At 55.5% G+C, this 26,262-nt stretch overlaps 12 protein-coding genes across 12 annotated transcripts in view; 6 read left to right on the top strand and 6 right to left on the bottom strand.

Moving 5' to 3' along the window:
- Positions 1-54: 54 nt before the first annotated feature.
- On the bottom strand, positions 55-1,209 carry BAUCODRAFT_566278 (uncharacterized protein; the record flags this gene model as incomplete). Its single annotated transcript, XM_007673555.1, has 3 exons — positions 55-786; positions 842-998; positions 1,123-1,209. 3 exons carry the CDS (start codon positions 1,207-1,209, stop codon positions 419-421), a joined length of 612 nt encoding a protein of 203 aa, XP_007671745.1. The 3' UTR covers positions 55-418.
- An 814-nt stretch (positions 1,210-2,023) lies between these two features.
- On the top strand, positions 2,024-3,774 carry BAUCODRAFT_20636 (uncharacterized protein; the record flags this gene model as incomplete). Its single annotated transcript, XM_007673554.1, has 2 exons — positions 2,024-3,701; positions 3,743-3,774. 2 exons carry the CDS (start codon positions 2,024-2,026, stop codon positions 3,772-3,774), a joined length of 1,710 nt encoding a protein of 569 aa, XP_007671744.1.
- A 144-nt stretch (positions 3,775-3,918) lies between these two features.
- BAUCODRAFT_135368 (uncharacterized protein) lies at positions 3,919-5,161 on the bottom strand. Its single transcript, XM_007673553.1, has 3 exons — positions 4,621-5,161; positions 4,493-4,566; positions 3,919-4,441 (listed from the first exon to the last, which is right to left on the bottom strand). Exons 1-3 carry the CDS (start codon positions 4,895-4,897, stop codon positions 4,001-4,003), a joined length of 792 nt encoding a protein of 263 aa, XP_007671743.1. The 5' UTR covers positions 4,898-5,161; the 3' UTR covers positions 3,919-4,000.
- A 564-nt stretch (positions 5,162-5,725) lies between these two features.
- Positions 5,726-6,132, top strand: BAUCODRAFT_173695 (uncharacterized protein). The gene has a single exon (XM_007673552.1). The coding sequence runs from the start codon at positions 5,830-5,832 to the stop codon at positions 6,049-6,051; it is 222 nt and encodes a 73-aa protein (XP_007671742.1). The 5' UTR covers positions 5,726-5,829; the 3' UTR covers positions 6,052-6,132.
- On the top strand, positions 6,129-6,898 carry BAUCODRAFT_28908 (uncharacterized protein; the record flags this gene model as incomplete). Its single annotated transcript, XM_007673551.1, has 1 exon — positions 6,129-6,898. A coding segment is annotated over one exon (272 nt), but the record flags the coding sequence as incomplete, so codon positions are not given.
- Positions 6,899-7,417: 519 nt separating this feature from the next.
- On the top strand, positions 7,418-8,327 carry BAUCODRAFT_144212 (uncharacterized protein; the record flags this gene model as incomplete). The annotated part of the gene is made up of 2 exons (XM_007673550.1): positions 7,418-7,934; positions 7,984-8,327. 2 exons carry the CDS (start codon positions 7,418-7,420, stop codon positions 8,325-8,327), a joined length of 861 nt encoding a protein of 286 aa, XP_007671740.1.
- A 1,043-nt stretch (positions 8,328-9,370) lies between these two features.
- BAUCODRAFT_61638 (uncharacterized protein) lies at positions 9,371-14,233 on the top strand (the record flags this gene model as incomplete). The annotated part of the gene is made up of 4 exons (XM_007673549.1): positions 9,371-9,466; positions 9,532-11,443; positions 11,694-11,973; positions 12,280-14,233. 4 exons carry the CDS (start codon positions 9,371-9,373, stop codon positions 14,231-14,233), a joined length of 4,242 nt encoding a protein of 1,413 aa, XP_007671739.1.
- Positions 14,234-14,570: 337 nt separating this feature from the next.
- On the top strand, positions 14,571-17,927 carry BAUCODRAFT_28904 (uncharacterized protein). The gene is made up of 2 exons (XM_007673548.1): positions 14,571-17,065; positions 17,123-17,927. The coding sequence occupies exons 1-2, from the start codon at positions 14,795-14,797 to the stop codon at positions 17,489-17,491; spliced, it is 2,640 nt and encodes an 879-aa protein (XP_007671738.1). The 5' UTR covers positions 14,571-14,794; the 3' UTR covers positions 17,492-17,927.
- A 100-nt stretch (positions 17,928-18,027) lies between these two features.
- Positions 18,028-19,844, bottom strand: BAUCODRAFT_28903 (glycoside hydrolase family 72 protein). Its single transcript, XM_007673547.1, has 2 exons — positions 19,674-19,844; positions 18,028-19,616 (listed from the first exon to the last, which is right to left on the bottom strand). Exons 1-2 carry the CDS (start codon positions 19,783-19,785, stop codon positions 18,310-18,312), a joined length of 1,419 nt encoding a protein of 472 aa, XP_007671737.1. The 5' UTR covers positions 19,786-19,844; the 3' UTR covers positions 18,028-18,309.
- Positions 19,845-20,770: 926 nt separating this feature from the next.
- Positions 20,771-22,007, bottom strand: BAUCODRAFT_28901 (uncharacterized protein). The gene has a single exon (XM_007673546.1). The coding sequence runs from the start codon at positions 21,644-21,646 to the stop codon at positions 20,951-20,953; it is 696 nt and encodes a 231-aa protein (XP_007671736.1). The 5' UTR covers positions 21,647-22,007; the 3' UTR covers positions 20,771-20,950.
- On the bottom strand, positions 21,997-23,608 carry BAUCODRAFT_62360 (uncharacterized protein; the record flags this gene model as incomplete). Its single annotated transcript, XM_007673545.1, has 2 exons — positions 21,997-22,539; positions 22,601-23,608. The coding sequence occupies 2 exons, from the start codon at positions 23,606-23,608 to the stop codon at positions 21,997-21,999; spliced, it is 1,551 nt and encodes a 516-aa protein (XP_007671735.1).
- A 554-nt stretch (positions 23,609-24,162) lies between these two features.
- The window catches only part of BAUCODRAFT_172894 (uncharacterized protein), a 3,503-nt gene continuing 1,403 nt past the window's right edge, over positions 24,163-26,262 (bottom strand). Inside the window, exons 3-4 of the mRNA XM_007673544.1 lie at positions 25,020-25,171; positions 24,163-24,936 (exon numbers count right to left, since the gene is read on the bottom strand). Coding sequence (XP_007671734.1) covers positions 24,311-24,936; positions 25,020-25,171 — 778 coding nt within the window. The 3' untranslated portion in view covers positions 24,163-24,310. The remainder of the gene's footprint in view (positions 24,937-25,019; positions 25,172-26,262) is intronic.

Raw genomic sequence — 26,262 nt, 5'->3', positions numbered from 1 at the left:
GGAGGATGTGCAAGACGAACATTGCTGGGGATAGAGAGACAGATGGGAATACGAATACCCAAGCACCCGAAGGTGGAGAAGCCCAAGGCACCTCCACGCACGCCACAAACCCTTGGCCGCGACGCGGCGTCGATTACCTTCTAGACGAGTGTTCTAGCTTCGGACAACACTACGTGCTGCACACGCTAAAGCCTCTCACGTGGCAGCCATCTCATCAAATATGGAAATGTTAAAATATAGTGGGAGATAGCTGGTCTTGAGCCATTGTGATGCATTGACCTTGACTTGCATTTCAGCTACGCCATATAAAGTGCAACCACCAAGCCACCATATCGCGTGCAACGCAATCGAGAGCCGGTGTGTGGCATGAAGGTCCAGTGCCATTGTGAATAACAACGCCAGCACCTTAGACACCCCTCTACCTGTACCGCCACAAGCTGAGCGTATTCTGCCTCTTCCATACGTGCCTCCTGCCCGAACGGGTATTGTTGTATTTGTGGCCCTTGTTCTGGCCTCTGCTCTTCTTGCCGGTTGCCGTCAAGCCACGCATCTCGCGGTGCTTGTGCACCGGGTTGACGATCCAGTTGATGCGCGGGTCACGACGGATGGCCTTGTGCTCGGGGTCGACGAGGATGACCTCGTAGTACTTGTAAGTGCTGTCCTGGTTGATCCAGTAGCTGTTGAGGACACGCAAGTTGGCGCACCGCTTGCCAACACGCTCTTCGGCTGTGCTCTTGAGAGAGCGCTGGAACTTGAGCTGGTTGACACCCTGGTTGGTTGGCTTGCCTACGACAGTGTCAGTACATGGTGAGCCGTATGGCCGCAATGCGATAGTCCATACCGAATGTGGCACCCTTGGGCACCGGCTTCTTCCTGCCACCTCGCCTCACACGCACACGGTAGATGACATAGCCTTGCTTGGCCTTGTATCCCAGCCGGCGAGCCTTGTCCGGGCGTGATGGACGGGAAGCGCGGTGGATGACGTTCAGTTGGCGGAGCTATATTGATGTACTCTCAGCGAATGTTCAACGAGTACGATCAAGGCACAGGCTTATTTTCCCACGCAGCCAAATGATGGCCGCGGGCGCCTTATGCCGCTCATATTGGTGGGCTAGCTCATACCTCCCAGCAGCGAACACGGAGCAGGAAGCGCATGACATCGCTTTGCTTCTTCTTCGCGAGCTCCTCGAGATATTTGTGAGCACCCATCTGCGAAAAAATACAGTTAGCTTCTAGCATCAAGCGAGATGTTTGAGGAGATTGCTGAGGGCGGGTTGATGGGCAAGGCTATCGTAAACCTAACCTGGTGAGAGGTTTACCCGCAATACACATACCTTGACTGCAGTCGCACTGTCTTAGATGTTGGTGATGATGGTGTTGCTGCTCAATGCGAGCGTGTCTTTTTCGGCTTCACAAGCTGGAGATTTCGAGTGTGGCCTTGGCGTGCCGCTCACGGCGGCAGCTTCCGCACGGAAGTCGGATTCGCGCTTTCGGGGGTCGAGGCGCTTCAACAGAAACAGCAACATCGAACAATGACATCCGTCGCATTGATCCATGTCGTTCGGCGGACAGTTGATCTTGGGTGGTACATGCACTGCGTTGTCCCAGATGGTGACGTCGCACCCACATATGCATCCCAATAAGAGCTCCTCAATGATCCAGGAACAGCCTGAGGTGTTTTTACGTGTCCAGCTGCTCGCAAACAGGAGCGAGGCAGTGCTGACCCGCTTACGGCTTCCCTAAACCGATGGAGCCGCACCACGTAAACAACCTTATAGATAGTGCAGATGATCAGCAGTGGCTTGGATGGCAGTGTGAAGCTTCCGGTATGTTTCATGTCGGTGTCAGCGATGCTATGTCGTCGATCGTTACAGCCTCGATATAGGCCAAAGCCGGAGTTGCGAGGTTGTGCTTTGCATGAAAATTGGGAATCAGATACACGCACTTATATCGCCGTTAGAAGAGTAATACAAGTCTGAAGGCGTAAGACATCAAGACTTCAAACATCGTTCAGGCATATATCATGGTCTACCGTGGCAAACCAAGTGCGGGTTGCGAGAACTGTCGGCGAGCCAAGAAGCGATGTACTCTGGAACAGCCTTCGTGTGCACGATGCATGAAGCTTAGGAAAGAATGCTCAGGCTATCGGGATACGAACCAACTGCAAGTTCGGGACGAAAGCGACGCTGTGATCCGGAAAGCACAGAGAGTGAAGGCCCGACAAGCTCCACCAGCGTCGTCAACATTGTTGGAATTACCTTCAGCGACGTCTGTTGGTATCTTCACACCCGCAAGCACCAACAGTGGCTCGTCCAGCTCAAGCGACGGCAGCATCGATACCAAGCATACAGCCCGACGACCGACAGAAGATTCTACCTTGCCTCAGCGAGAGTTGTCCGGCCTAGGTGGTAGCCTTGCCCTGGTCAGTATAGGCTCCGGTATTCCCTTCGTCCTCAAACCAACACCTGACGAACTCGCCTCCACACATTTCTTCAATCAATTCGCACCTTGGGGTCATTGGGACTTTCTACGGACCTACGCTCGACAACCTCAGATGGACCTATGCCTTGCTTTGGCCACCCGAGCTTGCGGTATGGCAGCGCTGAACAACCTTGAGAAGGTCCCTCAAGGTCGGGAGTACGCGCGGTCCATGTATGTGGAAGCTTTGGTCATGGTTAATGATGCGCTGCGAGACCCAGAGCGCCGCAAGACTGATGCGAGCCTTATCGCAGTCGCATTGCTTGGCTACTACGAGACTCTCGTCTGCGACTCGCGTGAGAGTATCCAAAGTTGGAAGGCTCACATCGCGGGCGCCACCCAGCTTCTTCGGCTGCGTGGCAAGGCACAGTTCCGCACTGCAACAGGTCGAATGTTGTTCCGCGAAACGCGCGCCCAGATCCTGATACACTGCATCTGGGATGACATCGAGCCGCCTGCCTTCCTCTGGGACTGGGCGCCGGCACTTGAAGCGGAAAGCGTGGAGATGAACATAACGCACCCCGCCGACGTCCTCACAAAGATTTGCTTCGACTTCGCCTGCATCCGTGCAAAGATCGAGAGAAAACAAGTGACTGATGAAGAGGCTTTGGCGGCTTGCAACGATATCGACCTTCGCATGATACAGTGGAGCGCGGACGCCGTGACTTCATACGATGATCGATATCACTACACCGACGTCGAAGTGCCAGATCATCCCAACATATGGAATGGTTTTGTACACTCTTACGGAGGCCATCCAGGACCGGGAGTATGGAACACGCTACGTTCCATGCGCATTCTGCTTACCCGCTCACAAGAGGCCCTTTGCGCCAGATTCCCGTTCTCGGCCAGCGAACGAGCGGAGCAAAAGGCGTACTTTCGACGAGTCCGACGGCAAATGACCGACGACATCTGTGCCGCCGTGCCTTACATGCTCGGCCATAGCGGATCCGAAGCGCACAACAGACCCAGCGTGCTGATTAGTGCATACGGCGCTATCTGGCCGCTCTTCTTCGCCGGAACGTGCACGCTCGAGCGGCTGGGTGGTAAATCGTGGGACCGCTCCGCGCAGCAACTAACCACCATCGGGGCGAGCCTATCGCAGGGTGTCGGTGTGAGCTCCGCGGCCGCTGCGCAAGCTGCGTGGATACTGGGCCGACTGGACTACATCAGCGATGTGGTAGGGTTGAAGTGGGCAGTCGGTATCGCGGCGACGCTAAGGGGTGACTTTTCGATGCACTTGGACCTCCTGCCTGCCGGTGAGAGCGAGACGCCGGACCAGCCGGGATGGATTAGAAGGATACAGAAAGCGCATCGAGGGCCGCGAATACTGCTGGAGGAGGAAGGTACGGGAGTGGTGAACGAGGGGCCGATCTGGCTCGGTAGAGCTGTTGGCGAGAACGACAAGATTGGCTGACTTATGCCGAGTCTTCTCCAAATCCCCTGCTTTCTATGCTTGCGCATGCCTCTACGACATTTGTATCCAGCGCCCACTATACAGCGCACTCGTCCTCGCTCACCCTTATATCTGCGTATACCGCAAGTATGGCTTCAGCTCCCGCACATTGCCGAACTTCTTCTCGGCGTCCTCCGTGCTGACGGACGGCGGCACGATGACATCCTCGCCCACCTGCCAGTCGATCGGCGTGCTGACACCCTTGCGGTCCACCGTCTGCAAGCTGTCGATCACCCTCAGCACCTCGCTCGTATTGCGGCCGGTGCTCATCGGGTACATCATCGTCAAGCGGATCTTCTTGTTCGGGTCGATGATGAAGACAGATCGAATGGTAGCAGCGATGCCGCCTTCCCGTTCCAGCTTCTCGAGGTCAGGAGCGGAGATCATGTCGTACAGCCAAGCTACGTTGCGGTCGGCGTCGGCTATGATGGGGAATTGGAGGTTGGTCTGGGAGAGCTCATTGATGTCTTTGACCCAGCCGGAGTGAGATGAGAGGTCGTTGGAGCTCTACCAGAACCATTAGTGGGGAGTCTGGACGTAGTGAGACTGGTTGCTTACAAGACCGATCATCTGGACGTTGCGCTTCTCGAACTCATCCTTGAGCTTTGCGAATGCGCCGAGCTCGGTGGTGCCTAAACAACCATAAGCTCCAAACTTCTCTTCGAGCTATTGATTTATATACCTACAGACAGGCGTGAAGTCGGCGGGATGCGAGAAGAGGATGCCCCATTTGCCGTCCAGCCATTTGTGAAAGTCGATATCGCCTATCGTGGTCTTGGCTTGAAAGTTGGGTGCTTCCGAGCCGATTCTGATGCGTGGCTGCTCGCCTCGTGGTGTCGCGAGGAAGCGGCGGAAGATGGGCGATGCTTGTCGCGCAGCGAAGGTGGCGTGTGTGGTGGATAGGCGGGCTGTAGGATTAGATGTCCTTGCGCGGAACGCGCTGCGTGCGAAGGAGGCTGCCATGGTTGTGGGAGATGTGGTTGAGAGAGAGGGAGTGCGACACACAACAACGAGTCTCTCATACTCAACATTGATCCGAATAAAAGCTTCAAAAGCTTCGGCGGAATTGCATCATCTGGCCGCAAGGTGCCGTTTAGTGAACATGTTACCAAAGGACACGTTGGTCACGCTGATGGTCGCCGCAGTAAATGCTCATCAACCTCGCGCCTTTAGTGATTCTCATCATTAATGTCCTCGCGACAAGGTACCTTAGCTGCGCCCAAACTCACTTCCGGATAATGAGAGGCTTCCTCCCGTCGGCTCGTATGTCTTTGTGTAGGTCCGCTTACTAACAGACGCTAACCTGAGGTCTGTGCGCGTCATGAGAAGAGGTTTCGCTGTTCGCTTTGGAAGCTTAGTCCTTCTTCATACTTACCGTATGTGCTGAAACCCGCCGTTTGTTTTTGCCCGCCATGAATCCAGCTAACATGTCTTCGCAGTTGTTGGGAAGCGGCTGCTCACGAATAGCTTGCTTCAGTTCGGGCCTCTTGCATTGCACCGCGCTTGAGGCCTGGGCTCGAATCTCCTACGGGGGCTTCGCCGGCGCAATTTTTGCTGGTTCACCTACCGCTCTTTCATCAGTTGCTGGTGCTCGTGGAGCCTGGCGTTGGAGAAGGCTGCCGTCACTCACATTCAGGAAGATGAGGTGATGGATACGGTCGATCTGACGCGGTGGTGGGGCGTATAAGGTAGGTCGGAAGACCATACAGCGAAGAGCAGTCATGGAGAGGTACAAGACGTGACAACATGGCGCGGTAGACTGAAAGGGATGGACAAGGCAATGGTCACTAATGTGACGACGTATATGAGCCTGCCGTCACCGCTACGAACACGGTAGCCCTCTCCGGCTTGCCTCTAGCCCACTGGAAGGGTCATTGAAGTACTGACATCCCTCGATGACATACTGTTACGTTGACAAGACTCTGAGCAGGTCACTATGTATGGACGAGGACCTTTGTAGCTCCTCCTTGGTAGCGAGGAACACTCTCCACCATTTCTCAGGGCCGCCGCAAACGGCATTTATCATCGGAGACAGCTTCATGAGTAACCTCGAGTGTCTTTGCAAGAGCTTGGAACACAGGAGTAGAAGACCAGCAACAGCCCGGCAGCCACAGTAACACGTTCTCCATACTTGGATTACTATACACACAGTCTACAACCTCTGCTACTTCATACATTGGTCGAACCGGCTCCTCATGAATCCATTGTCACACCCGGTGGAGGAGTCAGAGCCTAGGATAGACGCTGAGATGCCGCTTCAGAGCACGACGTGTTCGAACCTTACAATGCAACGCGGACTGACATCGTACTCGCTCGAGTTGACATCGCACCCTCTTGACCCAGGCCCCGCTTTTCAACTACACTCTCAATGCATGAAGCGTAAGGCTGCAGCATCTTCCACTCTACGTATATCCGGTATTGAAGTACCCAGCTGCAGTTCAGCTTTCCGCGGTGCATTCTACATGAGTTGACACTAGGAACGCATGTAACAGCAGGCCAAATTATAGTTTGTAGTGCACAAGGCGCGAAAGGGTTGTACACTCCCATTGTCTGTCTCCAGCTCCGCTCTTCTGGTAAGTGCCAACTCATAGCACAACAGATGCATGTTGCAGTGCTTGGCCGCTCCAATGTTGTTGGGTAGATTATAGTACATGAGCGCTGCAACAACCGTTTTGCCGAAAATGGTCTGGGATCGCTTTGATTAAGGTCAGTCTAGTCAATCGCTGCCGGTCACCGTCATCTTTCCAGCTCTAAGGACTGAGCCTGTGACTTCGTGATGAAGCTGCGCGATATTTCTTGCTCGAATGCTCCTTGAAAGAATCAATCTCAACCGGATAGCGCACGGCCGAGGCGGTCCGATAACCACGGCATTGTATCAACACTCAGCGGGCTGCAAGGCCTCGGATCTGTACAATCGAGTACCCAACGGAGTATTCCCCTTTGCGACAACGCCCGCAGGCCGCGTCATCTCCTTTATATGGCCCAAAGAATGCTATGTCGCGTGGCCACGGACGGATCGTTGAGCTTGGATGACACTGCATAAGCGCGCATCGCCAAGAGAGCCAAGTCGTGGCCAAGCTTTGACCTGGATTTAGCCATTGCCGTTGGTCAGATCTAGCGAAACCTTAGACTATCGATCTCCTGGACCACCAGTGTCCCCTAATCTGATGAGCACAAATTGAAGGCGTGTGCGTGGCCTGGAGGGGGCTGCGACATGGCTACCTGCCTTCCTTGCATGAATGTACGTTGCCGGGATGCCGCGCATGCACGCCTGTCCTTTCCGTGAAGTGGTGACGCGACGCTCTTTCTTGGTCGTATGCATGCCAAGTTGATTGCGCTTGTAGTTGCCGTTCGTCCTCTCATGCAAGTTGCCAAGAGGCATGATGAATAGACATTGTTGACTGCTGTGATCCAGCCAGCCAGCACAACACCTCCTGCAAACGTTACCACCCCTGGCCACATCGCAGCTCGCCAACCGCAAACATGGCCTTCCAACCATACACGCCGAAGCCGGTCACTGACATCTTCACCTCCGCAGACACCGACATCAACCGGCGGGAATGTCGGCGGACGGTGCCCATGCGGGTGCTCGCACTTGGTCTTGGTCGCACCGGCACTGCTTCGCTTCGAACCGCACTGAAAGAACTGGGCTTCGCCGACTGCTACCACATGTTGTCCGCCTCCGTGGAGAATCCACCCGACAACCTTATGTGGTCGGATGCTCTGGCTGCCAAATACGACGGACTCGGCACCTTCGGTCGCGAGCAATGGGATCAACTCTTCGGCCACTGTCAGGCCATTTGTGACTGGCCGTGCGTGGCGTTTGCAAAGGAACTCATCGAGGCGTATCCTGAAGCCAAAGTCATTCTCACCACGCGGGACGTGGACAGCTGGCACGCCAGCACGATGAAGACAGTGCACTGGCGTGCTACGGAGCCGGAGCTCAAGCTTGTGGCACAGTTTGACTGGGCGGCGAGCATGTACCAGCCCATGCTGTCGAGTACGTTGCACCTTCGCAGTGTTGAGTAGTGGACTAACAATTACAACAGAGTTCTGGACGTGCTTTTGGGACGGCAACTTTGAGAAGAATGGCAAACGGCGCTTTGTCGAGCACTACGACGAAGTCCGCTCTCTGGTCCCCGAGGAGAACCTGCTCGAATACAAGATAGGCGAAGGCTGGAAACCGCTTTGCGACTTTCTAGAGGTCCCAGTACCGGAAGGCAAGAAGTTCCCGCGCACTAATGACACAGATGGCTTTGTCGCGCGGTGTCGGAGGCGCAACAGAATGCAAATGATGAATGTCCTTTTCCGCGTCAGTATTCTAGGCGGCGGCTTGGCGGCCATCATGTTCAGCACCACCATGACATGGAGACGATTGTTCGGCAGAAGGTAGCAGTCTTGCACACCGTCGCCTCTTGACCACCGTGAGGGATGCGGTACGGAATCCATCCAACACTCTGGTACCGGTCTTGCGCTGTCCCAAGCGCAGGTGTGATCGGTTTGCCACCGCAAACACGGAAGAGCGCATAAATGGTCCGATACGACTTGTACTGACGATAGATCTTCGAATGTTGAGGAGAGCGGTATAAATTTATGCCTACAGAAGCCAAGTGCTAGGAATGTGAAGCATGCCTATGATGTGTCGCGGAGACAGCAGTGTCATTTACCGGAAGTTGACCGACGCAAGCGATGCCACTTCTAACAACAAGCATTGAGCAGTTGCTCTCTTTGTGAAGACGAAGATAACAGGATGCGGTCATCAAGCTTCGTGCTGGAGCGATGTACCGTCTTAAGTGGAGCGAATAGCGGATGTTGGAGTGTATGACCAGACGAGGCAGGTAGTAGCATAACATGGTGTATTCGACTACAGCACACCACGTTATCGAACTCTACTCCACAGCCTGCCACTGGATCTGACGACGACGTTGCACCTCGCCACTCTAGAGCTCTGCCTTCAAGGCGCCAGGGACTGCTCCCGGTGCTAAGATTCTGCACTCATCTCCGTGGAGCCACCCATCCTCATGGAAGCAACGACCGAGTATGATGCCAATGATGAACTCAACAAAATACTTCTGCTTAGAGTCGGGTACGATGTCTAGCTACGAGGCTGGCTGCTCAAGCAAGGGATCTCGGCGTACGGTTCGCCATGCCCCTTGGTTCGTTCCCATATGGCTAGCCTAGCCATTTGGTATGCGGCGTAGGCTCGCACCACGGGCCCCTCGAGCCAGGGTACAGTGCATAGCCGCTTGCTCCAGTGTCTTCTTCGATATGCTTGTATCGCGGTGAGCGTATCGCTTTTGTGTTGACTGTCTCGCTCGTTTTCTTACTGTGAGTGGCGCAATGTAACCATGGGTGGCTTGCATTTGTAAGCTCTTGATGGTACAGCCGCACTTATTTTCCATGGAGTTCCGTCCTAGAACCAAATCATACGCTTGGATGGTGCGGATATTGATCGTCAGTCTGTTGTTGCTCACACGGAGAGTGAATGCACAACTCAACAACTTGACGTCGCCTACCCATCGATTCAGAACGGTACAGGTCTGATGCGACCTTCACTCGTTTCGCCTAGTGCAACTAGCACTGACACGTTCCCGCAGAGGCCAGACATCTATCCACCCTTCATCGACCTTACGATCTTGAGACCGGAGCTAGTAGAGCCAGGGTACATATTCCTGGCACCGTACCGTAATCTCGCTCCTGGACCATATATCTACGACAACTGGGGAGAGCTCGTGTACTCTGGTGGTGGGCAAGGCGGCCCAAAGACCGCCCATGCACCGAAAGTATGCCAGTACAGAGGCAAGGACCATATATGCTACTTCGAGGGCGAACAGCACCAGGGTTTTGCACGAGGCCACGGAGTTATCATGGACAAGCACTATCAAGTTACCAAGCAAATCCGCAGCGCTGGCGCCGGAGCCAGTGCAGATATGCATGAATTCAATGTAACGCCTTACTCCAATGGCACCACGGTACTCCTGACGGTCTACCAGCCACGGCAATACGACCTTACGACGAATCCTAGATTTAACATGCAGGGAGGATTAGGTTGGGTTGTTGAGGGTGTCTTTCAGGAGGTCGAGATCGAGACCGGCGGGCTTCTCTTTGAGTGGCGGTCGCTAGATCATGTCGATCCAGGCCTCAGTTGGACCATGCCTGGGAGCACCGATACCAGTGGGAACGGCCTGCATGAGCAGACACCATGGGATTACTTCCACCTGAACAGCATCGACAAGAATGCTGAAGGTGACTTTCTCTTGTCTGCTCGGCATGTAAGCGCAGTCTACAAGATATCTGGCACCGACGGTCACATCATGTGGCAAATGGGTGGCAATGCAGCTACGATACACACCACTGACTTCGTGTTTTCCTACCAACACGATGCTCGGTGGAAGTCGGAAAACGAGACGCATACAGTGTTGTCCTTTTTCGACAATGGCACCAACAACTACAACCGGACAGCACCGTTCTCTCACGGTCGAATAGTAGCAATTGACCATATCACTAACACTGCAACACTTATCAAGGAATGGGGGGCGCCAGGGCCGGATGGTGGGTTGCTGTCTGGTTCGCAAGGAAGCATGCAGCTCCTCCCAGGTGGAGGGTGTCACATCGGCTGGGGTGAGCATGCCTACTTCTCCGAGCACTTGGAAGATGGCAATGCGGTCATGTACGGCAAGCTCGCAATGCGTGCCTCGAACGTCATGCTGTACCGATCATACAAGTTCAATTGGACCGGCGAGCCGTTAACAAACCCTGACGTCTGGACGTACAGCAAGAACGGCGAGCGGATGGTTTTCTTCGTCTCCTGGAACGGTGCAACCGAAGTGAGAAGCTGGAACTTCTACACATCGACCTGTGCCAATGGGCCGTGGTCTTTCGTGGGGAATGGTAGGAAGACGGGTTTCGAGACAGAGTTCCATATGCCTGCTGCTGCAGATTGGGCTTACGCCGAAGCTGTCAATGGTACGGGCCACGTGCTGAAGCAAAGCGGCATTGTACGCACCCTGCGTGCTCCGGCAACAACGCTCGACGCTTGCGATGACCGTGGGTGCGCGGGCGGGCGATTTACCTCAAAAGACCAACATTACTATTATGAGTGGGCTGCTGAGGTGCCTCCAGATCAGCTGTCATCGAACAGAGGCTATAACACGTCGCACTACTATGCGGAGGGTTCCCAAAATGGCAACGTTCCCACACCGGATGGTAGGCCTCGCGAACAGAAGCAGCGCAGTGAGGTCGAGTTGATCATCCTCGGCGCCGTAATGGGCAGCCTGACTTGTTTCGGCATCATGATGCTTGCGTTCTTCACCTACCTTAACGGCGCGCTGACCACGGCTGGGTCCATTGCTCGATGGAAAAGAAGTTGCATAGACAACCTTTCGCTCTCCTATCGGGCGAGTCGCTATCGACTGAATGGCTGGATGGGGTTTTCCCGCTTGCGTGACAGAGACAAAGAGTCCGAGCCAGAGGAGCATGCTTCGAGCAGCTCGGATGAGACTGAGTTGAGTCAGGAGATCCCACATTAGCGTTGCTTAAACTCTATCCTGAGTGTATAATGGTGTACAGCTTTTGGCAGCTTGTATTCGCTCTGATGCTGCTGCTTATGTCCTTGTACTGCGAACATGACACAATCTGTTGCAAATGCAGGTCTCATGGCTTCCGGTCTGTAACAGCCGTACAAACTCGCTCCGATATGCCAAGCTCCATGGACTGACTTGGCACCTTGGCGACGTTTCGCCTTGCTGCAGCCATTGAGCAAGTCGGAGTCTGTCCGCCTTGGCTGCAGTAGTGGTATCTGCGATGCATCCCTGTCCCACGCGACTGCAGATGCTCTGTCCTGAAGTCATTCCTGTCGGTCGTACGAAGACAAGTCCGATGACTGTGACTGCCAGCCAGGCGCTGCGCGTCTGCCAACGACCACAGGCCAGGGTTCGGAGCAGAGGGGCCGCTCCCGGCACAATGCGTACGTTGCCGACTTTCCCGCCGCGTCGTTTGCAGATTGGTAGCAGTCCACGCAATCCCTGTCACGCGACCTTGTGCTGAAGTGGAAGCAGCGGCTCTACGGATGGCAATGCTTGCTCAGGTGCGCAATCATGCTGCACGGCAGTAGCATGCAACGTCACCCTGCCTCGATGCTTGTGTGGCAGGATCTTGCATACGCATCGCATTTGCTGTGGCTCAGCCAAACGTATGCAGGGTCTCTAGAAGTCACCTCTCCTTACCATGATGGCACATCAACGACAACCATCCAAACTTCGCAATCGTCATGGCTCAGCGAATATCAAGCTGGATGATTTCGCCTTGACAACACCAGCCGTGCGGCAAGACAGATCTGGCGCTAGTCCGGCATACACGGACGAACTACCAAATTGGCCAACGCGTCTCAGCTCCAAGAAAGCCGACTGGCCGCCTGCGATAGACGAGAATGGTGCTGCGCAGAACCCGGATCCTCTCTCTCCATCTCGCATCTTTCGATCAACTCTAACGGATGCCAATCTCCCGCCAAACGCGCCCAACCAACCGTCAAACGTAGGCATCGCCAACCCTGAGCTTCGCATGCCTGAGCAGCTGGTAGCCACACCTCCCGATGGTCCGCCGACATGGTCTAACCTGCCCAACAAAGGCCAATTGGCCATACTTGCCTGTTCCCGTTTCGTCGACTTTTTCCAGATGGCAGCTTTGCAGACATTCATGGTGCATCAGCTGAAGTCATTCGACCCCAGCCTTCCAGATGCCACCATCTCGCACCAAGCCGGGTGGCTGCAAGGTGCTTTCACTATGGCCCAGATCTTCACGTCCATCCTGTGGGGTCGCGCGGCTGATCAACCCACCATTGGCAGGAAGCTTGTCCTCAACATCGGCTTGGTCGGCACTGGTATAGGCTGTATCGGCGTGGCTTTCAGCACATCCTACGCTCAAGCAATGTTCTGGAGACTTATGACTGGGGCTATCAACGGGACTGTTGGCTCCGCAAGAACAATGGTTGCAGAGATCACACCAAAGCCATGGCATCCGCGAGCTTTCTTGCTATTGCCTGCTGCGTTTAATGTGGCGAATGTTCTGGGACCTATACTGGCCGGTCTTCTTGTCGATCCAGTGGGCAGCTTCCCGCATCTCTTCGGCCCCGGCAGTGGGTTCGGAGGCGCCACGGGCGTCCGCTGGCTAGTAGCGTATCCGTACGCTTTGGCCAACCTATTGTGTTCAGTACTGCTGTTCGTCGAAGCTCTGCTCGTGCACTATGCACTTGACGAAACGCTGAAGACCCATAGACCACTTCAGGTATCAGAGTGGAATCCTGTACGAGTCATGCGACACGCGTACGAATCCATGGTAGAGGCAAAGAACCGAGGCTACAGATTGATCCAAGATGCGCAGCGCCAAAGCCTCCTATCTGACCATGACACGTCGTCCACGGAGATGGATGGCCTAGGCCCCACGGACGCCAAGTTGGAGCCACGTTCGCCGCAGACTTTACCATTTCGACGAATATGGACAACTAACGTGCTTTGGACACTTGCAACAATTGCAATCTTTGACTTTCACATGGGCGCCTTCGCCAATCTTTGGATACTGTTCCTCGCTACACCTAGAGAGTTCGTCCACGGAGTACCTGATGATAGCCAGACCGCGTCAAACGCGGCCGCTGTTTCAATGAAAGACAAGCATATAGCGCCGCGTGGTGCTTTCAAGTTCTCCTCTGGCCTTGCCTTTCCGCCACCAACAATAGGCTTTGCCATGGCCATCATAGGGATCATTGGCGTGGCATTGCAGTTTCTGCTATACCCCTGGGCCAACTCGCGATTCGGACTAATGCGGTGCTTTCGAGGTTCGCTCTTCCTGTTTCCCGCAGCTTACTACCTCGCACCCTACATAGCCTTGTTGCCCTCAGCCACATCGCCACCCGGTCCGGCAAGCGGCTGGACTGTCTGGCTAGGCATTAGCTTCGTGCTCTTCCTACAGGTGGCAGCGCGCACCTTCGCGTTACCAGCTTCGATCATCTTACTGAACAACAGTACACCTCACCCTAGCGTCCTTGCTACGATTCACGGCATTGGGCAGGCGTGCTCGGCTACGTTTCGCACTGTAGGGCCGATCCTTGCTGGCTACTGGTACGGCATCTGGACTGAGCGTGGCGTAATAGGCATGTCGTGGTGGATCGTAGCTAGTATTGCAGCGCTTGGTTGCGTGGCTAGCTTCTGGGTACGCAATGGGTCGGGTCACGAAATCTTTCTGCCGGGCGAGGAGCAAGAGATGAAAGAGGCGGAGACCGGCGGCGGTAGTGGGGACAGCAGGTAGCTTCCTATTACGATTCCCCAAGATTCTCCGTTCATTTCGAAGTGTATAGGTGGTCTTGTGAGTCTTTTCGACTTGAGTAGCAGTGGTGAGCGTTTGGAAAGCCATCTCGGTAGACCGACGGGCAGTAGTGGTGTATCAGCTACAACAATCACTCCGGCTCAATTCGTACCGCCTCGTTGTTGCGGTACCTGTATGCATGTCTCAGATGGGCTGCATGGGGCGGGTAAGGTCCACTGCCGAATGGTCGGGTTCCTGACAACGTGATGTCGGTGGCGTCCGGCGCTTCAGGTCACGAGGTCGCGTCAGAAGTCAGAAGTTCACGCTACCGTTATGGGTGCATATCGGCGGCGTGTGCACTGCCCGGCCGTTGAACAGACAGTCCGCCGAACAATTCGTCAATACCTGCTCTCTGCAGGCAATCAATCATGCCCATAACTGTGGTGAATACAGTATCTATAGCCCCGATACGGTAGCGACGGGATTTGCCGGTTCGCTTCGCTGCCTGACACCAACAACTCCAGCAGCAGCGAAACGGTGGTATAGACACCGCACAAGCTCGGGATGAGCGGCGACATAAGCCTTGGTGGGCTGCGCATAGCGAACCCGGACGATGAAGAGGCGGCGATTGTGGCACCGACGTCACCCACGAGACCGAGCATGCCAATGGGCCGGTCACCACCCGCACCCAGCTCGCGATCTTCCAACAGCACGGTGATGCCTGGCTTGGTAGCGGAAGAACGGGATGCGGTGAGGGAGGAAGAGGGCGGTGGTTTCAGGTTTGATCCGGCAACGTACAACCTACAGAATGCCGATGGCACAACAGACTCTGCGCAACCACCCGCATCACCGAGCAGACGGCAAGAGCAGTCCAATAGGTCTTGGGGTGTGCCATCCATGCAGAGCATGCCGCTGGGACACCAGGCTCAGCAAGCCATGCAATATGCGTCGTACTCTCCCAGTCATGCCACACCACCAATGCGCAGGCCGAGCAATCAGAGCACCTCCGTGCGACCCGTGAGCGGCATGTATGCCCAATCCAACATCTCCGGGAGCTCCGGAATGTCAAGCCAGGGGTCCTACAGGTACAGGGATGAAATGGCAGCATCTTCGGACAGTAGTTCTGTAGGGCTGGCACGGAGCGGGTCAAAATCAGCGCGAGGCATCATGAGTGCGACAGTGGTCCGAGAGCCAAGTAGGTCATACAGGCAAAGTGGCCAGCAGATGAACGGTGGGAACGGGCCTTTGCCGCCGAGGCGGAATTCGAAACGTGTAAGAGCACCGGTGGCTGCGCCCAATGGCGGAGTAGAAGGAGCAGAAGCACCGTATATTGGCGGTGCGCCGATGCCGAAGACCGCAGAGGAGTGGCAGGACCGAGGCGCCTCCGTGATCAGGCAGCAGGAGGTCGACTCGTCAGGACAGACAGTCACCCGGACGGTGAAGAAGGGCGTCAAAGACTTCAACTTCGGACGGACGCTAGGCGAAGGCTCTTACTCTACGGTTCTCGCGGCTACAGATCGACAGACGCTAAAAGAGTATGCCATCAAAGTGTTGGACAAGCGGCACATCATCAAAGAGAAAAAAGTCAAGTATGTGAACATAGAGCGCGATACATTAAACAGATTAACCGAGCATCCGGGCATTGTGCGACTATACTATACATTCCAGGACGAGCGATCGCTGTACTTTGTCTTGGATCTGGCGTCTAGCGGTGAACTATTGGGTGTGTTGAAGAAGATGGGCTCATTCGATATGGAGTGTGCGCGATTCTACGGCGCCGAAATATTGGATAGCGTGGCGTATATGCACAGCAGAGGCGTCATACATCGTGACCTGAAGCCAGAGAACGTGCTGCTAGACAAGGACATGCACGTCAAGATCACGGACTTTGGGACGGCGAAGATATTGCCAGAGCCCAGGGTGGGTGGAGCAGGCAGTCAAGAAGCACCTGGTGACCCGACAGACGGCGCAGAGACGGATCGAGCAGTGTCCTTTGTTGGAACAGCGGAGTACGTAAGCCCGGAATTACTGCGCGACAAGAATGCATGCAAAGCCTCGGATCTCTGGGCATTTGGCTGCATCATCTATCAACTACTGGCCGGCCGACCACCATTCAAAGCAGCGAACGAGTATCTCACCTTCCAGAAGATCCTTGCATTGGACTATACCTTCCCAGACGCCTTTCCGGAAGTGGCGCGAGATCTCATCGAACGTCTACTTGTATTGGAGCCGGCGAACAGATTACCGATCGAGCATATCCGCAACCACCGGTTCTTCGACGGCGTGCAATGGGGCAAGGGCTTATGGCGGCAGAAGGCACCGCGACTGAAGGCATATGCTGCACCGCCTGCTGAGCCTATCAAGCTTAATGTGCCAAACCAAAAGATTGCGTCTGCGGGAGCCGCGGCAGCGATGAATATGGCGGCCACGCAGATGGCTTCGCCTCCGAGCAATGGCCGGCCGCAGTTACGAGGCGTCACCGAGCTTCCGCCGCCAAGCCAGCTGGACATCGACTGGAGTCCTGTGTTGACGAGGAGTAACGAGCGGATACTCAAGCTCGGCAACCTCATCGTCTACACCGGCCCGGCAGGGCAAAGCAACGGTGCAGAGCCTGGAACACCGTCCGATAAGCCGAAGTTTAGATCCATCTTCGGTGGCAGTGCGCAGAAGAAACGAGAGCGGCTTGTGCTCATCACGAGCTGTGCGCGCTTGGTCGTCGTTGCGGCAGGCGGCAACGAGAAGAAGGCGAAGATGGAGTTGAATCTGCTCGCTAGCGGGACGTCATGGAAGAGCTTTACTGACGCCAAGGGCTTGACGGCTTGGCAGCTCGATACTGTAAGCAATAACCACAAATAACCCGCGCCATGAGCACTCCTACTAACCTACTTGCAGCGCGAAAAACACCTAACCTTCGAAGACCCGCGCGCCACCACCTCCGACCCGGCCGGCAGCAAATACAGCACTCAAGAATGGATCGAAGCGGTCGAGCAAGCGCGCGAACTCGCCGTTGCGCAGTCGATGGCAGTAAGCTTTACTTACTCCGGCGACTCGCTAATGAACAATCTGGAGCCCATCATCAGCGGTAGCCCGGCAGGGTCACAGGGCAGCGATTACCAAGGAGCGATGCCCGGACCAAACGTGGAGAGACATGCGCTGCGGCAGACGCTGCGGAAACAGAACACGGACGACTCCGACACATTCAAGGGCCGGAAGAGGTTCTCAAAGCGGCATTCGAAGAGTGGGCTTGCGGCTGTCTTCTAACATTGCAAATTTGAGTCTTCACACAGCATTTCGAATTCGGCACAGTCACTATAGCCATCCTTACGACGTTACGACAACTCTACGCAGCGGATTTAATCATCTTTCTTGACGATCTTGAGCGGCGCCCGCAGCATACAGCCGAAAAATCTTTTCTTAAGCGTCTGGGTGGGTCTGTCGGTAGCGGAGCTCAGCAGGCAGGCGTTCTAACTGGCTCACTTTCTTGTGTATTTGGTGCACTGAGTGGATGATGGAAGGCATGTCCTGGTCGGCAGAAGAAGCATTCGTGATGTCGTTGAGTGGTGGCGGTACAGAGCTTACTCCATGGCGGCGAATTCGGTCGACTGTTGGAGCGTGATACCGTACGTGAGGGTAAAAATACATGGGACAAGCTAAACGCATACTGTAGCTTGGCGTATCGATATCCTGCCGCCTCACTGTTTCAATATTCTCATCAGTCCGTTCACCCCTGTCACGATGCGGCTCTTAAGACTGGGTTCGGACGTTACACTAATCACGGAACGCTGATGCAAGGCAGATGCGCTTGATGCGGCTCTATTCGAACCTCAAATCTCCCACTACACTGGCTCGCACACCCTTCGCATGCAGAAATTGACGTGCAAAAGCGTAGTTCGAGCACCACTCTACGTCCTGCATAACTTGGCGCAAGTGATAGCTTCGTCTAGCACATTGCAATAATCATCTCCAGCCAGAAAAACGCCTCCGTTGCATTACGGCGCGTCGCACGTGCCTGTACCTGTATTCGCTGTCGCTATGCAATCATATACACAGATAAGCCCAGAGGGGCGGCTTTCTAGTCTTTACAAGGCACCAACAATAGCCATCATCATCACCATGAAACCGCCAGCCACCACGGCGCCCTTCTCCGCGCTCGCTGCCGAGGCCGCAGAAGTCGCCGAAGCAGCGGCTCCCGATGCCGAGGAGGCCGCGCCTGCAGCGGCGGAGCTAGCCGGGGACGAAGCAGTGGCGGAGCCACTTCGGCTCGCACTCGCGCTGCCGCTTGCACTGCCGCTGCCACTGCTGCGAGGAGCACCGCTCGAAGACCCGCTGGGCGAACCGGACCTGGAGCTGGCTGAGGACTGCGACACGGAGGGGACGTTCACCGCGGCGCCGATGGTTGGGAGCGGGACGTTACCGGAGACCATCCAGAGGTTGCTGGTGTATGACGGGCATTCCGGGGCGGAGTTGGTGGGCGTGTAGGCGCTCATCGAGACACCCGTCGGGTTGAGAGTGGCCCACTGGCTGGAAAGGTTGGGGAAGTCTGGAGAGATCGGCGTCGGGGTGCCGGTGCGAGTGTAACCGGCCACGACGCCGGAGCCTACGGGACCGCTGGTTGGGGCAGGCGCGCCGTACGAGATCAAGCCGTAGTCGTTGGTCTCCTCAATCCACTCGTAGATCATGGCGCCGGACCACGTGTCATCCATATCCGGACCGAGAATGGCCGCCTGATCGCCGAAAGTGCGTGGCTTGATGGTGTTGCAGCCCGTCTCGGAAAACCAAATGGGGATGCTGTAGTCTGTCGCGTTCATTTCGAGTTGCGAGTAGCCGGAGCCCATGAAGGTGTTTTGACCGCACCATTCATATGCGTTCAACGAGAAGAAGTCCAAAGCTTGGGAGGCATTCCCGCCACAGGCCAGATAGTTTTGGAGGTTTGGTCGGAGGTCTGGGATGTCGGAAGCAGAGTAGCCAATGGGGATGTTGCGGTAGCCCTTGCTGCTGCGGTACGCCTTCATGTCGGCGGCGGCGGCCTTGACATAAGGAGCAGCAGGGCTGTTGGAGCCAGAGTTAAGCACCTCGTTACCTACGAAAAAGCCGGCGACGTTGTCGTAGCCGTGGAAAGCATCCATGACTTGGGCATAGGCTTGGTACGCGTAAGTGGTCCAGTTAGGGCTGATGGGGTTGATGTACGTGGTGAATGTGTCAAGATCAATGAAAGCGTAGATGCCGGCGTTGGAGAAGCTTTGCATGCAGCTGTCGTGATTCGCCGTCGGGTCGACATGGTAGACACGGATGGCGTTGGCGCCCAGTGTCTGCATCAGAGAGGCGTCCAGAGCACATTGTGTACCATCCGCGAGCGGGTCGGCGTCTGTAAGCTGGTAGGCGACGCCTTCATCCTCGCGTTAGTGGGAGCTATCACGTTGCCGATGGCGAATACAACACTCACCCTTGATGTACCATTGATTGCCATTGCTGGTAAAGAACTTGGAACCTTTGGTGGAGATTGTTGGGATGGCAGCCGCCACCCCAAGTAACGCGGCGACAGTGAACCCGAGCATTGCAGCCGACAGTATGAATAACAATCACCAAAGGCTATCTACTACACACGAAGAGTAAGGCGTAGTGTGTTTGTCCACGAGGTTGGGACGTTAACGAAAGGAAGAACCTCAGTGAAGTTTAGTGGGAGATTGCTCGAGCAAGCGCAGTGTAAGGGAAGGTAATAATAAAAGTAGGTGGCTGCTGCATCTCGGACTCCCGCCAACCGCTAGTGCATGTATCCGATGGGACAGGGACCCCTGCAACATGCAAGTGAAACGCAGCCGCCACCACTACAACGGAGGAATACATACATGTAGCTCCGCCGGGCGGGTCTTCAATGGCTTGAATGCGTGGATGCGGTCATACCTGTGGCCCAGCAACACTGCTACTACTCTAACCGATGCCCACTGCAACTGAAGGTCAGCTATTACCCGCAGACTAACATTCATCAAATATCCAACATCGATACGAGACAAGCCACAGTTGCTCAGCACGGACATCAAAACATCATACAATACGAACGCCAAGCCTGTCGCCGTTTGAGTTCGCATCAAAGGACGTTGATACAGTCGGGACAGCACGAGCAGCCAATCAACGCAGTGATGCGGCTAGGAACTCGCGGCCGCGCTTCTAGGCACAGAATCCACAATAGACTCCAACGCCATCATGTACGGCATGCATTCGAGAGCCCCAGCTTACGCAATCCTCCAACCATAGAATCTGGCCCAGAGCGAGGACCAATGTGAACAACATAGTGTCGCCTCTTACAGCAATATAATGTGCTGCCGCCATCTGAGCGCACGCTCGGCAGCGTTTCAATTGCGACCCGCGGCCAGTATGTCTTGGCATATGCCCAGCTTCTTGGAGCGAGCGTTGCCAAGGTTGATCTTACTACTGTAGTCACGGCACCCAACGACACAACAGGTACATAAACACTGCCTCCTCCATATATTGCCGTCATGGTAGATGAGGCATACTGTCTGACGCTTGCTGCATGTCGCTTCGCTGGCATAGAGTGAAAAGACTTGCTGCAGGTATCTAAATCCTTGTCTTCCGCAATTGGGTTGGCGAATCAAAACCCTTCCACTTCACCTGATTCTCAAGACAGCACCTCTACTTCTATAGCTAACGAGCAAATCCGCGTTCCTGTCGCTCCTAAGCACGAGCATCCCTACCCACTGATCACTACGTATCCCCAGTACCATCACCGTCATCCCGTCCCCCTTCACGCTCACGCTTCTGCTCCCGCTCCCGTCTCGCCTTCCATCGCCTAATCCACGCTTTCTCCCTCCGATGCTCAGTAGTCATACTCACCGGCAACGCCCGCACACCCTCTTCAGCCTCACTATGGCGACGACGGTAATACTCCCTTTTGCGGCTACGATGGCGCTCTGGGCCGGGTGGGAGTAAGCGGTAGTCCTCGCCCACCCCCGCCGTCTTCACGACTGAACATTTTTTACGTCGAGAAGATGGCGATGCCGCTGTCGCTGTGGCTAAAGTTATCTGAATTTGCGGCGACGTGGACTCTGCCACCAACCCTGGACTCTCTTCACCTTTCTCCACTGCCTCTCCTTCGTCATCATCTCCCTCTTCTGCCTCCTCCACTCCCTCCTCCTCCTTCTTCTCCTCTTCCTCTCCAAGCGTGTCTCTCGAAGGCGGCGTGAGGATACTCCATGCCGCCGCATTCCCATGAAGTGACAGTAGCGAAGATCCTACATTGTTCCCAGCGGCAGGGACTGCATGTTCGCCCCTCTGCGCCGAACTGTAGGCAGTGACAGCACGGACGAACGCGACATCAGCCTCACTCCAAGTTCCGAAAGCGTGGCGATTGCGCCAGTACGCAGAAATGGCCGTGACGAGAGCATACTCGGCCTCGTCCATCGCGAATTGGTGCAAGCGTTACGTTCATAGTTGAGCATGTCGCGTTAATATCTCTATGAAGCGGTGTCCAAATCGCACAAGATCTCGTCAATAATATGCAAGTTGTTTGCCATCGGCTGCCTAGTTTGGCCAGATCGATCGTGTCGGCTACGCAGAGGAGTTCGAATTTCTCCGCAGACGAAAGCAGCAAGCTCACAGGACCGTTCCACAGCCACTGCATCCCGATACGTTTCCCAACAGGCCACCGCACTTCACGCCGGCTTCGTGCCATTGTAACAGATCGCCGAACACCTTCGCCCTCGCATGAACCTCTCGCATGACCAGTCGCGCAAACCCGAAGACGGACCTCATCACCTCGCCGCCGCCCCCGCCGTACTCCCCCCATTCCTCGCCAAAAACAACCCAGCACTCTCCCTCGCCAACCTGGACCCCCACAGCCCCTCCTCCCCACCCCTCCTCCACTCCTCTCCATCCTCCACCCTCCCCTCCTCCGCCAGAATAACTTCCAGATCCCGCTGCTGGCTGCCCACCCACCTCTTCACAAACCCCGCCGGATCCTTGGCCAAATTCTCGTAAAACTTCCTCTTCCCATTCGTTTGGTGCAGTTTTTGCACGAGTAACGCGAGATCATCGTCGACCTTGACGATGGTTTGGAGAGTGCTGAGGTGGGATTTGGAGGTGTGGAAGCGCGTGAGTTGTTGCGTTAGGGTGTTGGGGAGCGGGACGCGGATGTCGTAGACAGTGGGTGCGCATGGGGGTGCGCCGTCGGAACCTTGGATGTAGGATTTGTCGACGCGGATGGTGTAGGCGAGCTTGATGGGTGGTAGGGGGTGCAGGTGCTGCATGAGGTATTCGGGCACGTAGGGGAATTGGAAGCTGTCGCGGTTGAAGAGCTGTGCGTACACGTGGTCAGTAAGGACGCAACGACCACGCAGGAGAGACAGCACTCGGTACCTTCCGCAGCGGCTCGTCGCATACGACGTTCCTCTTCTCTTCATCCTCCTGCAAACCCATAGCTCGACAATACTCCCAAATGCCCTGCACAGCGCCCGCGCGGTCTTCCTCCTCCGTGTCTAGAATCTCCGCCAATTGTGGGCTTAATCTATAGCGCTCCATCTTCTCATCCCGAACCAGATTAATCGTGACGTTGATATTCTCGTCGCTCTTGCGCTCGAACTCCAGCGTGTCAAAGCTGACCTCGCTGCTATTCGGATCGAATGTCGCATTCTGCGGGCCCGGCTGCGGTTTGCGCCATTCGATTCCACTATAACCATCCGGCTGCAGCGCGGGGTTACGCGAGAAGTCGATGGTGATGGCTTTGAAGAAGTTGCTGAAGCGTGGTCTTTGCGCGGCCTTCTGTGGCGTCGTCCTCTCCTTCTCATCCGCCTCACCGTCCTTCTCTGTCTCCTTCTCCTTCTCCTTCTCATCCTCCTGCTCGCTAGGCTCGTCCAGCAGGCGTCCTTCAATCTTCACACGAAAAGTCGCCCGACTCTCTTCCCCAAAGTCAAACGACCCCAGGTCGCCCATGCCACCTTCATCCACCACTTGCCACGGCTGTCCATCCGCGGTATTGCTTATCCACACCCTCATCACGCCTTCCCTTCTCGTGTACCGCCGCTGCAGGTTGTCACTAATATCCAATCTCTTGCGCACCATGACCGCATCCAGCTTACGCTCGACGTCGCGCAGCTGCTGATAGCGCTGCACGCCATCGCCTACAATAACCGAGGCAAGTTCTTCGGGAATGTCGCGGTCGGTCGGTTTCTTGGACTGGCGACGCGCAAGGTCTTGGCGGCGGAGTTCTTCGAGCCGCTGAGCCTGGATCTGCTGTGGGGTAGGGGGTGGAGGTTGCTGGGAGTGGGAGGATGGTGGTGGTGCGACGGGGCCTGCGGCGCGATAGGTACGTTCCAAGTCAGCGAAGCTGATCTTGCGTTTGTGGCTGGCATTGAACGATGTCGCCATGATTGCGACGTCAGAAAGAGCAAGCGAAGGAGTGAAGGAAGTGTGGTTGTAGTCGTAGTAGTGGTGGTTGGTATCATACCTGGCCCACGCCTCGCAGGTTGCGCATGGCTGCTGCCGGCTTGGAAGTTGCGGTACGTCTGCATTGCTGCCCTGGGTTTGGGTGTGCCGAGATCGCTGCAGGCGCCAAGCCGAGCTTGCAAGCTTCACACTATCGCTGCCTCGGGTATCGACACCAGACGCGATGCGAGGGTGTGTGAATGGAGGGAGGGAGATGAGGATGAAAGTTGATGAGGGATCGATGAGTGAGCAACGCGTGAAGTGTGGAGGACGCGATCAGTGGTCAGCCAAGCGAGGCCCGGTCGATGGAGGGGCAGCGCACGCGCATGTAACAAGTACCACCGCATGAACGACTGCTCAAGGACACGCACACGGACAAGGACGAGGCTACATTGGACAGACACTTGGTGCAGTCGTGTGTTGGTAACGTGAACACGTTGCGCGCAAAGAAATGCTGGGAGCGAGATGCCATTGACTCAGCATTCACTTCACCGGACCGTCTGCCTGCCTAATCAGGCAAGCACGTAGTCACACGCACGGCGAGACACATTGCCCGACATCATTTTAGTATTCATGGAACGAATGTCCCACAACTTTCTGATGCCGTGACACTCCGCAATGATTGTGTGCACTCTGCAAGATCATTCACCTAGGCAGACCAACCACCCGCCTCGAACTCCTCTCCCGAATCTGCCGCCCAGCAACTCCAAACATAGCCGCCACGCCGCAAAAGCACGTCGCCAGCCCAGCCAACAGAAACAGCGCGTTATTCGCACCCACCTTCCGGAATATCTGCGACCCAAAAAGCGGAAAGACTCCAGACAGCACCGCGCGCAAGAACGACATGGGTGCATTCGCCGATGCAGCATGACTCGTATATGTATCCGTGAGGTAGCCCGACAGCGTCGTATCGAATTCGACGACTCCGTATCCAATCAGTACCAGAGACAGGATCGCGGCCCATGGCGATGTCGCGCCAGCTAGTGGCGGGACAGTCAGGGCGAAGAACCAATATCCGATCGCTTGGACGGGTGCGGCGATATAGAAGCCCACTAGTTTGTCCTCTGGCTCTGGAGGGCGCCCGGTGAGTTGACGTTGTTTCGCGAGGTGGATGTCATAGAAGCGGGGCAGGAAGGTAAAGATGATGCCGACGCTCGTGGCAAGGTAAATGAGGGATGCCTGCCGCGTGGTCATATGGAAGCCGGTGACGAAGACGTCGGTCAAGGCTTCGGAGAAGAGGTAAACAATGCCATATACGTATGCTCCCAGAACTGGATGGATGGATGCGTCAGCGTCTAGTATAATCGATAACAATTTGATCGCTAGGACGGTAATTTTGTGCAGGCGTACATACTCGAGACAACCGTGACGAGTGGGTCCGTGAAGAAGAGCTTGACAGGATGCCAGAGTCCCGTCTGAACGAAGTGGCCGACTGATGGGAGCGCGTTCCCTATGTCGGCCTTTAGGGATGCGTACTTCATTCGACGGCCGATGCGTTTCACGTGTCTGTGGTATTGGGAGCACTGGTCAGCGATCTTTCCCGAGCCTCAGACTCCAGGATGATGCATACATATGCAACACGCGTGAAGGTCGAGACTCCTGCATGATCAGGCAGAGCATAGCGCAGAAGAATGCAATGATCGACGCGAAGCCGTAGATGAATGGCCTGCGAGGAGATCAGTCAGCGTCGCCGTCCATGGCTTCTAAGCCGATCTCAACTTACCAACCCCATCTCGACGTGCTGATGTACGTCGCTATGGTGGGTCCTAGGGATAGGCCCAGAACGGCACTGCTGATCCACGCATGGATAACGAAGATGCGGCCTTGCGAATCCCACATGTTCTCTAGGCTGCCGCATGCTACGACAGCTAGGATAGCGGAGAAGAAGCCGGATATAGTCCGCATAACCACCACGACAGGCAGGACGGGCCAGATGCAAATCATTAGATTGCTCAGAGCGAAGACAAAGGTGGCGGTAAGGTAGATCAACCTCCCACCGAACCATTCTGCAATAGGAGGGAACACGAGGCCGCCGACACCTTGCGCCATCAAGTAGACAAAAACGAACGAGATGATGGCCGTTTCCTTGCTAACATCGAGTCCATCATGCGTCGCACTTTCTGCCGCGGCTGAGCCCGTGTTGCTCACGAGCGTCATGAAGAACTCCAAGAAGCAGATAAGGCATGTGTCGTAGGTTTTGCGGATGAGCGGCCAGTTTCTGGGGTGAGAGCGGCTGTTGGGGGCCCAGGTTACTACGCCATCGTCGTCCACGACGAAGCCTTTGTCGTTTAGGAGTGCGGCTACGTGGTGAGGCACTTTCATCTCCGCCACGGTACTCAGGGTATATATGCTTGAGGTGGGCGTAGATGGTTCGCTTGACAGGTGGTGAGATGATGCCATCACGAGCGTCAACGCCCAATGAGGTAGTGAGAATGGCCACGAGGTGCGGTGACCGGGGAGGGAGTGATTGGGAAAGAACGGTTGATGAGCAGGCCATCCGCGTCCTCGACACCCTAGCACACGTCAACGGCACTTTTTCCTTCGAGTACACCAACTTCGACTGGTCCTCAAAAGCCTATCTCGAGCGAGGATGGTAT

The sequence above is a fragment of the Baudoinia panamericana genome (assembly GCF_000338955.1).
Source record: "Baudoinia panamericana UAMH 10762 unplaced genomic scaffold BAUCOscaffold_1, whole genome shotgun sequence".
In the NCBI taxonomy this organism is placed as follows: Eukaryota; Fungi; Ascomycota; class Dothideomycetes; order Mycosphaerellales; family Teratosphaeriaceae; genus Baudoinia; species Baudoinia panamericana.
The sequence above is the reverse complement of the archived record's forward strand: the minus strand, read 5'-3'. Positions and strand labels throughout refer to the sequence as shown.

Coding starts and splice junctions, on each gene's coding strand:
- BAUCODRAFT_28901 (XM_007673546.1), bottom strand. CDS start 21,646: ATGGACGAGGCCGAGTATGCTCTCGTCACGGCCATTTCTGCGTACTGG.
- BAUCODRAFT_173695 (XM_007673552.1), top strand. CDS start 5,830: ATGACATACTGTTACGTTGACAAGACTCTGAGCAGGTCACTATGTATG.
- BAUCODRAFT_135368 (XM_007673553.1), bottom strand. CDS start 4,897: ATGGCAGCCTCCTTCGCACGCAGCGCGTTCCGCGCAAGGACATCTAAT. Junction 4,567..4,620: donor CGCCGACTTCACGCCTGTCT/GTAGGTATATAA, acceptor ATGGTTGTTTAG/GCACCACCGAGCTCGGCGCA. Junction 4,442..4,492: donor ACGTCCAGATGATCGGTCTT/GTAAGCAACCAG, acceptor TGGTTCTGGTAG/AGCTCCAACGACCTCTCATC.
- BAUCODRAFT_28903 (XM_007673547.1), bottom strand. CDS start 19,785: ATGCTCGGGTTCACTGTCGCCGCGTTACTTGGGGTGGCGGCTGCCATC. Junction 19,617..19,673: donor CAATCAATGGTACATCAAGG/GTGAGTGTTGTA, acceptor GCGAGGATGAAG/GCGTCGCCTACCAGCTTACA.
- BAUCODRAFT_28904 (XM_007673548.1), top strand. CDS start 14,795: ATGAGCGGCGACATAAGCCTTGGTGGGCTGCGCATAGCGAACCCGGAC. Junction 17,066..17,122: donor CGGCTTGGCAGCTCGATACT/GTAAGCAATAAC, acceptor ACCTACTTGCAG/CGCGAAAAACACCTAACCTT.